General features: G+C 48.1%; 1 protein-coding gene across 1 annotated transcript in view; it reads right to left on the bottom strand.

The window, feature by feature from the left end:
• Window positions 1–9,713, bottom strand: part of TBC1D14 (TBC1 domain family, member 14) — a 79,517-nt gene that overhangs the window by 26,596 nt on the left and 43,208 nt on the right. Inside the window, exon 2 of the mRNA XM_006875302.1 lies at window positions 8,138–8,258. Within this exon, the coding sequence (XP_006875364.1) occupies window positions 8,138–8,258 (121 nt within the window). The remainder of the gene's footprint in view (window positions 1–8,137; window positions 8,259–9,713) is intronic.

The following is a 9,713-nucleotide window of genomic DNA, read 5'->3' as shown; positions in this document are numbered from 1 at the left end:
GCTCACAAGATGGTCTATCTAAAGCTGCACACAAGATGGTCTACCTAAAGCTGCTCACAAGATGGTCTATCTAAAGCTGCTCACAAGATGGTCTACCTAAAGCTGCTCACAAGATGGTCTACCTAAAGCTGCTCACAAGATGGTCTATCTAAAGCTGCTCACAAGATGCTCTATCTAAAGCTGCTCACAAGATGCTCTATCTAAAGCTGCTCACAAGATGGTCTAGTCAAAGCTGCTCACAAGATGGTCTATCTAAAGCTGCTCACAAGATGCTCTATCTAAAGCTGCTCACAAGATGGTCTAGTCAAAGCTGCTCACAAGATGTTCTATCTAATGCTGCTCACAAGATGCTCTATCTAAAGCTGCTCACAAGATGGTCTATCTAAAGCTGCTCACAAGATGTTCTATCTAAAGCTGCTCACAAGATGGTTTATCTAAAGCTGCTCACAAGATGGTCTAGTCAAAGCTGCTCACAAGATGGTCTATCTAAAGTTGCTCACAAGATGCTCTATCTAAAGCTGCTCACAAGATGGTCTAGCCTCGTCAGGCCACACGCTCGCCATTCAGGCTCCCGCTCTTGCCCTCCCTGCTCCACCTGTCCCCCCAGCAAGCACTCTGTCCACCTGTCTAACCTTTCTTCTGAGGTTCGGGGGCCAGCACATTCATCTTTGTTGTAGACGGTCCATGTACTGCATCTGCCTAGTGTGCCATCTTCGATATGTTGACTTTTTGTTTAGTTCAAAATACTTTCTAATTCCCCTTGTGACTTTCTTTAAGTCATGAGTTATTTACAAGTGTGCTGTTTAATTGCCAAGGTTTTGCAGATGTTCTTACTATTTTCCAGTCATTGTTTTCGAGTCTGACTCCACTGGATTTTCAATCACCTCATCTGTGTGTGAAAGCTGGACAGTGAGTAATGCCCTAAGAGCGGATGCATGTACAATGCAGTGTTGGTGAACCCCAGAGGGCCAGAAGAATGAAAAATCTGTTGGAAGCAGTATAGCCAGAAAGCTCCTTTGAAGTGAGAATGGTGAGACTTGGTCGCTCATATTTTGATTTCAAGAGGGATCAATCCCTAGAGAAGGACATCATACCATGCTTGGTAAAGAGGAGGGTCAGAGAAAGACGCAGACCCTCAAAGAGAGGGACTGACGCATTGGCCGTAACAATGGCTCAAACACAGGAACAACTGTGAGGATGGCGCAGGGCTGGGCAGGGTTTCATTCTGTTGTGCACAGGGTCACTGTGAGTCACACCTGAGTCAATGGCGTCTAACAATAACTAATCCCACTGTAGTCAGAGAACATACTTTGGACAACACCATCAACTGGTGAGCTCTGGCAGCGTAGTGGTTACAAATCGGGCTGCTAACCGCAAGGTCAGCAGTTGACACTATCAGCTGTTCTGTGGGAGAAAGATGAGGCTTTCTGCTCCTGTAAAGATTGACAGCCTCAGAAACCCTGTGCAAGTTGCAATGGGCCAAAACTGACACCACGGCACATAACGGACCAATCAACCAATGGGACTGATTTAACAATCGTACAACATTCCACCCTCCCAAAATAGACATTTTTTTTGAAGTTCACGTGAAACATTTACAAAGATAAATCATACACTTGGGTTATAAAGAAAACTTGAAAGTGTTAGAATTAAAATGATACAGTCTTGATGACTGAGGGAAAAGCGCTGTCATTCTCAGTTATACTCAGGACTTTCCCTTCCTCCTGTCAGCTCAGCTCTGGGCTTGCTTTGTGCATTCTAACTGTCGGCAGGCACATACGTTTCAGATGACGACGTTTCCCGGGTGCACGGGCTCATTTTTATCATTGGTAATTTTCTTTGTTCTTAAGTCTCCTTTACCTGATAGTAATATATTTACTCCGTCCTCAGTTCTATGAGTGTTTTCATGGTATATCTGTTTCCATCTTCTACTTTTAACCTACATGTATCTTTACATTTCAGACGAGTTTGTTGAGGCCAGAATATGCTCGTAATTTAAAAATTCCATACTGACAACGTGTCTTAATAGTTGTGCCCAACTTATTAAGATTTAATGTAATTATTGATGTCTACCACCTTACCTTATGGTTTTCTGTTTGTTTCCTCTATGTCTTCAAACTGCTTTTAAGTTTTTCTTAACTCTTCTTAGAATTCCATTTTATTTATGTTTTGACTATCTCTTTGCCTAGCTTTAATAGTTGGCCTAAGGTTATAGCATGCCTATTTATTTTTTCACCATCTATTTAAAAGCAATATTTTACGACTTCCAAGTGGAATGTAGAAACTTTACCACCACATCCTTTTCCTCTCTCTGTTGTATTTGTCTTCTGTATTATGTCTACATACACAGAAAATTCAACATTATCATTTTAGCTTTCAACCAAACATACTTTAAAAACTCAACAAGACAAGAATAATGAACTATATTTACCCAGATATTTATTGTTTCTGCTCCTCTTCCTTCCTGAAGTTCCGTGTTTCCTTCTGTCTGAAACACTATGTTTTAGCCATTCTTTAGAAGAGGCCGGCTCAAGCTTGCTCAGTGATCCTTCATGTCATCTTCATGCCTCTGTGCTGGATGTAGAATTCTGAGTTGACAAGTCTTTGCTTTTGGCACTTTACAAATAGTGTTCCAGTTCTTTCTGGCCTCAATGGTTTCTGATTTTAAAACTTCAGTCATTCAAATTGTTCCTCAGGAAGTAATCTATGGTGTTTATCTGGCTGGTTTAGCATTCTATAAAATGCCTTTTATTTTCACCAACTTAGTTATCACGTGTCTGGGCACGGATGGTCTCCGTGCACCCTGTTTGCACCAATATTTTTTCTGCATTGTTCTCATTCTGAGATTCCCGTAATACAAATGTCAGTCTTGCCAATAGCTCGACATGGCCCCAAGGCTCTGCTCAGTTATGGACTCTATTATTTAGATGAGATTATTTCCATGTTCATCTGTCAAGTTCACGAACCCTTTCCTCTCCCTTCTGCTACTGAATCCATCTTGTTGTTAACTATTAAGTGCTGTTGAGTCTGTTCTAATGCACAGTGACATTCTGTAGAGTTCCTGAGAAGATACCAGTGGGTTTGAACCACGGTTAGCAGTCCAGTGCTTATCCCACAACACCACACGAGGACTCCCAAATCCATATAGTTTTGTTTTGTTCCAGTTACTGTATTTTTCAATTATGAAACATCTGTTTAATTCTTCTCATTTTTACCTCTCTGCAAATACAGTCTATCTTTGTGTTTCAAGAATGTTCGCCCTGACTTTTTGGAGCACTCTTGAAACTCTTACAATGGCTGCTGTCAAGTCTTAGTTGGATGATTTCAACAGCTGGGTCGGGTCATAATAACATCGATGTCTGTTGATTATCTTTTCTCAAAATGCGAACTGAGATTTTCCTGGACCCTCCTATGTCAGGTAATTCTGGCTTCCATTCTAGCTATGTTTCATATTGGGTTATGTCTCTTGGTCTCATCTAAACTTCTTGTCTTTGTAATAAGTAGGCAATTGATCTGGTTGGATTCCAACCACAAGTTCCAACCAGTTTTCTGTAAGTTGTGGTCCCGAGGTCAGTTTTCAAAGTCCAGGCAGTATTTTCTGGATCTGTCCCACAGGTAAAACCAGCATTTATATAGTGGTCTACCCAAGTATGCTATTTAGGTTAAGATCCACACACCCACCAAAACCACACAGCTCTGACTCACAGCACAGAAAACAACTGCGTAAAAGGTTCCCAAACACCACACTGCTAACCATCAGGTCAGTGTTTCATGCTCACCAGCTGCTCCTTGGAAACCCTATCAGTGATGTTGTGCGTTGGAGCCCACTAGACGACACTTCACTACAATAACATATGATTCCCAAGGCTAAAAAGCTTTACAAAAGCAGACTTCCACATCTTTCTCCTGCAGAGCAGATGGTGGAGCTGAACCACTGACCTTTCCGTTAGCAGCCAAGCACTTAACCAATGTACCACTAGGGCTCCTCCATCGACCCGCAGGGTGTACTTTCCCAAGTTCCTCCTCCTACACCCTCCCCAGCACTTTCAGGTTCCCTGGGTCGCCCCTTCTCTGCTTCTGCAGCCACATACTTCGCTGCACTGCGTCAGATCGGGGATAAGTGTTGGGCAGAAGAGGAGACGCTCAGGGTGACAATGCTCCTAGGAGCTCAGGGCCCTGCCAGACCCTCCCTGGGAGACTGTGTTTGGGGTGGGGTGCTGCCGCAGTGACTCCCTCACTCTTCACATCAGAACTGGGGAGGGAGCTGTCCGTCAGCACCCACAGAGCAGGCCTTCCAGTTCTCCCGCAAGTCCTGCCTTCAGAGTACTCACAGAGCTGCTCTGGGCCATTCAGAACCCTCAAAACCACGTAAAAAACGGACTGGAAAGGTCATGGAACCTCCTCTCCCAGGAACATTCTGAAGCCCCTGATACCGCTGCATTCATTGACGAAACAGGTTGGAGTGTACTTACTCCATTTCACACAGAACTGGGACCTGCTCTATTTATTTTATTATTTTTAAATAATTTATTTTGTTGGTGGCGAGCCAACAAACACAGCAAAAACATACACCAATTTACATGTCTACATGAATAATTCAATATCACTGATTCTTTTCTTCAAATAGTCCAGCTATCCTGGCCCCTCCTTCCCCGAGCTGTCCCCTGCACGCCCCCCCCCCCACCATAAGCTCACTGCCACTAAGCCCCCGCTCCCATCTAACCTTTCCAGTTGCCCATCTGACCTCATAAAGATGGACTGCCGAAGGCAGCCTGTTCTATTTCTATAAACTAGTTTAAACCCAGTTTCCAGAGAAGGGATAAGAAAGGTGAAGGTGGCTTTCCTGTTGTTATTTCAGCTTCTACCTGGGCCCTGGAGCAATCTTTTCTGCGCTCTGTGGTTCTGAGTACTCCAGACTTCTCAGAGCCCAGAGGCAGGGAGAATGAATATCGCTTTAAGCTGTCCTGAATTTTCCGCCATCTGGGATTCTCCTCTTTAAGCTCTAAGAGCTGATGTGAAATTCCAGAAAGTCATCCGAGACAACCCAAGTTAACATAGCCCCAAACCCAACAGATGTGTCCTATGAGAGGGTTTGGTCCCAGACAATGGGAATCTGCAAGCCAGGCCTGCCCACCCCAAGACTTAAAGATTCTGTACTCCCATGCATGGCCACACGGCCAGTCTTGCCTTCTAGGTCCACACTCTCGGTCTAACCAGTCACACACTGTTCTAGGCATGTCCCCCCAAACACACACATGCTGCACTAGTTATTAATGACTTTACCTTTAAAGATAAAGAAAAGTCATACATAGAAAAGTAACTGAATAAAAAATATCAAAGTGCAAATAGTGGTTATTTGGGTTCATTTTTAATTTGCTAAAATCAGATGAACATAATCAGAAGGGTTGTTAATTGACGAAGACGTTTCCACTGGAGGGCCCAGCCCCAGCTCTCACATAGCTCAGCCTCCCATCCCCCACCTGAGACCCTCCCGGTGGCTCTCTGCCTCAGACCAGACTCACACCACACCCACCCGTAGGGCTGACCACCAGACAGCAGCCCTGGGCAACTGGGCAGCTGAGAGCGGAGCAAAGACAACACCAAGGTAGTTGTTTGCCAGGGGCGCAGGTCTGGGGAAAGAGAGTTTGACAGAAGCGGTAGGTATTTACGATAAGGACAGCGGGGCCTCATCAGTGGGAAGTACCTTGGCTGCCCACTATGGGCATAGTCTAGTGCCCAAACACTGTGCACACCCTAGTCCAAGCCAATGCCAACCTGCAGGGCACAGCACACCTGGTCCCTAGGTTTTCTGAGGTGAGTGCTCACAGCCTCATCTTTCAGTCCGTGGGCCCCGGTGTGACACTGTAAGAGAAGCACCAAACCGCTAACCACAAGATCGGTGGTTCAAACCCACCAGTCGCTCCTTGGAAAGTCTATCTAGGGTCTATGAGTCAGAATCTGGATGGCTGCTCATAAGGCCCATTTCACAGATGGCCCGAGACCACACAGTAGGCAGTGAAGCAGCTGTGGAGCACCAGCGTGTGTGAGCCCAGGCTTTCCTCATGGCTGAGAGAGACGTCCTCCGTGCCCTTCCTCCTTCACCTCTGAGGGAAGGACTTGTTCCGAGGAGGTAAAGGAGGATCAGCCAAGTCAAGTCACTTGCCCAAAGTCACACAGGCCAACTGTGGCTGCAGCAGAACACAGACCAGTGTCTGACAACACAGGCATGTTCTCAACGTTCCACAGACATGGGGAAGGGGCTGGAGTTTCACACCGGTACCCGTGGGCCCCCCGACTCCCTCCACCCCCTAACCTGGGGTGGGGAAGTAATGAAAGCAACACAGATGAGCAGCCAGACACACAGGCGAAGCAAGCAGGTCAGGTCAGGGCAGGATCGTGTGACTCCCAGGTACAATGGCATGCCTTCATTATTGATGATGGAAGCCAGGTGGCCCCATCGGCCGTGAGATCGGATTACACATGGGCAACTGCCTGGTCATCTCAGTTCACAACAAGATCCTCCAAGTTCAAGAACATAATCTGTGTTCCTCTTAAAAACCACAATGGAGTACGAAAAAGATAACTGAGAATTTAAACAGGATGCAAGTAGTATCGGGAACCCAGGGAAGTCTATTAGACATCTCTTGTTCCTTTTCTGAATGTGGGCATTTCTTTCAAAATCTGTAGCAGCTTGGAAACTTAACTCCTTCAACATTTGTAGCTGAGCATGGTCACAATCACCGAAAGTTAATGTGGTGCGATTTTAATGAGCCCACACTTATATGTCCCTGACCCAAGCCATGGTATTTCCAATAACGTCATATGCATGCAAAAGCTGGACAGTGAATAAGGAAGACTGTAGAAGAGTTGCTGCCTTTGAGTTGTGGTGTTGGAGGAGAATACTGAGGGTGCCATGGACTGCCAAAAGAACCAATAGATCTGTTTGGGAAGAAGTGCAGCCAGAGTGCTCCTTGGAGGCCAGGATGGCTAAGCTTCGTCTCTCCTACTTTGGCTATATTGTCAGGAGGGAATAGGTGCTGGAGAAGGATATCATATTTGGTAAGATAGATGGTCAGAGAAAAAGAGGAAGACCCCCAGCGAGGTGAATTGGCAAGAGAGCAGCATTAGTGGGCTCAGGCATAGCAACGATTGTGAGGCAGGCCCAGGATCGGGCAGTGTTTTGTTCGGCTGTGCATAAGTCGCTATGGGTCGGTACCGACTTGATGGCACCTAACAATACCTAAGTGATTTGCAGCTGGTAGGCAGGGGTGGCAGTCCTCCGCAGCACAGGACACTGTGCCCAGGGCTAGACCAAGAGTTGCTTTCTGGGCAGGGTGAACTCCGGTGAAGGCACACACAGCCTGCCTGGACCTCTCCCTCCCGGTTTACCCTCCCAGCTCAGCCGCAGGCTATTCTCTGGGGCTGGGACTCCAGCTCGGTGCTTCCAGGGCCTCTGGAGCAGCCAGAGCACAGAGAGTGGTGGGCAGTGAGTTCACAGTGAGCTGGAAACCCAGTCAGTGAGCCTGTTCAGATGCACGGTGCCCCCACATGTGCAGAATGGAAGTACCCCATGGGGTTTTCAAGGCTGTGACCCTACGGAAGTCGATAACGAGGTGCTTCTCCTGAGGCTCCTCTGAGTGGGTTTGAACCTCCATGCCAGCCCCTGGAAACAGCCCCGCACTGAACCCATTCCTCACACATCTGCTCAGCTGTTTCCCCAGGAGGGGGCGCTCCTGAGCACCACTCCCAGGATCCCAGCAGCAGCCCAGCTGTTAGAGGCGCCTCAGTCTTTACTGGACAAACTGTCCCAAAGCCCCAGCTGGGACTGGAGAGGGACAGGTTTTGAAGCAGCACCTCAGCACGGACCCCCAGACAGGTGAAAACAGGAAGGGCAGCTGAGCTGTACCACACCTGACCTGGCTGTGCCACCCCAGGAGCTGGGCATGAGCCCCACCCCCCGCCCCCAGATGACTGGGCTGCTCCAGGAGCACACTCCCAGGGCATGTACGAGGTCAGAGAGGAAGACCCCTGCCTATTCCAACAGAAGGACCGGTTATATGAGAGGAGCTGGGCTGAGGAAGGTGGGCCCCTGACGCCGCTCACGCAGCACACCTCTTGGGGCCCACAGCTCGGGTACCTTTGATAGTTTCTTTGACTCTTTCAGAGCATTCTCTCCGAGTGGCACTTTTCCAAACAACTTCCATCCCAAGTCACTCTGTCTGTCAAGTCTTGCGTTTTGTTTCCTAGCAAGCAAATTCCTACAGGAAGAAAATAAAAGGGTTAGGGAGTCTCGGGGCAAGACTGAGTGCCCACAAACAACACACAGACTGTCCTGAGAGACGACAGGCACAACGGTCACGCTGACAGAGAGGGCGCAGTGGGGGGACCACCTGCAGTCAGGGTCATCTGATGTTAGTACCGGGTACCGTCCAGAGCAAGGCAATGTGTACTTCAAGGGGCTTCAGCTCCTCCGTTGCCCAGTTGTGGGACTGGGAGCCTCAGTGTCCCTGTTTATAGGGGCCCTAACCCTTGTTACCTAGGGTTGTGGTGCAGGCCCACCGTCAGTGCTCCCCACAGGCTTAGTTACAGGTCAGTGTGCATTGTCTCTGGAACAACAGAGGTCCCCAGTGAGGCACATGGCCTAGGGCTTCACCACGAGCAGAAGGGCTGTCAGTTCAACCCTCCCATGGGCTCCTGGGAGGACAGGGCTGGCAACCGGTTTCCAAAAGGGCACAGCCTTAAAAACCCCATGGAGCAATTCTCCTCTGTGGACATGTGGGGGCCGCGATCAGACTTGATTTAGCAGCAACAACATAGTCTCCAGAGTCAGAAACAGAACAGTCATTCAGGAACTGCTAGCAAGGTCTCCCCCAAGAACACATGAACAACACCGCCACAGCCCCCAGTATGAACAGCACCCACACTCACAAACTCCCCAGCCTGAACAGAACCCCCCGACTCATGTACCACCCTAGTAAGAACAGAACGTCCAGACTCACAAATACCCTGGGGAACGTGATAAACAACTTCACAGCCTGAAATAAATCAAGGCATTTCGCAGTCTGAAAGTCTTTCTTAGAGGCTACTTACTAATCGCAAAGGTATAAAGTCAGCTACCTCCCACTGGAGAAAGCGGGTAGATACCACCTTACCCAGCTTGGCAGAACTGACACCAACACCCTAAAATGTATCAGGTCTCATCATGAGGGAGGCCAACCCCAACCTGAGGGAGCACCTGGAAAACCAGGGATCTGTGTTACTGGGGACCACCAATGACTCGCAATTCACTGTGACCCAGCAACACTGGGGAAGGGTGGGCTGGTGATCAGCTACAGTGCAGATGTCCTTGTTGTTTTGTGACGTGTCGTCTGCTTGGTTCCCATTCCTATTGACCCTGTACACAGGGTTTCTGAGGCTGTGAATCTTTGCAAGACCAGAAAGTCTCCTCTTTCTCCCTTGGAGCACCTGCTGGGCTCAAACTGCCAACCTTATGGTTCACAGTCCCAAGTTTATCCTACAGATAACCACCGCCCTCCCCCATTAAGATGACAACCAAGTAGCAGTTCCACTCGGCACCACACAGGGAGGGTCACCTTGAGTCACAGCTAACTCAAAGACAACAGGTTTGGTTTCAGTTTTCTCACTTTTCAAAACAGGCCAGCTGAGAAGAAGAGAGGGCATCTGCACAAGGACGCACACACCTGCAGATAATA

This window comes from Chrysochloris asiatica, unplaced genomic scaffold, assembly GCF_000296735.1.
Source record: "Chrysochloris asiatica unplaced genomic scaffold, ChrAsi1.0 scaffold00319, whole genome shotgun sequence".
NCBI classification, from domain to species: Eukaryota; Metazoa; Chordata; class Mammalia; order Afrosoricida; family Chrysochloridae; genus Chrysochloris; species Chrysochloris asiatica.
This window is presented reverse-complemented; position numbering and strand designations above follow the sequence as displayed.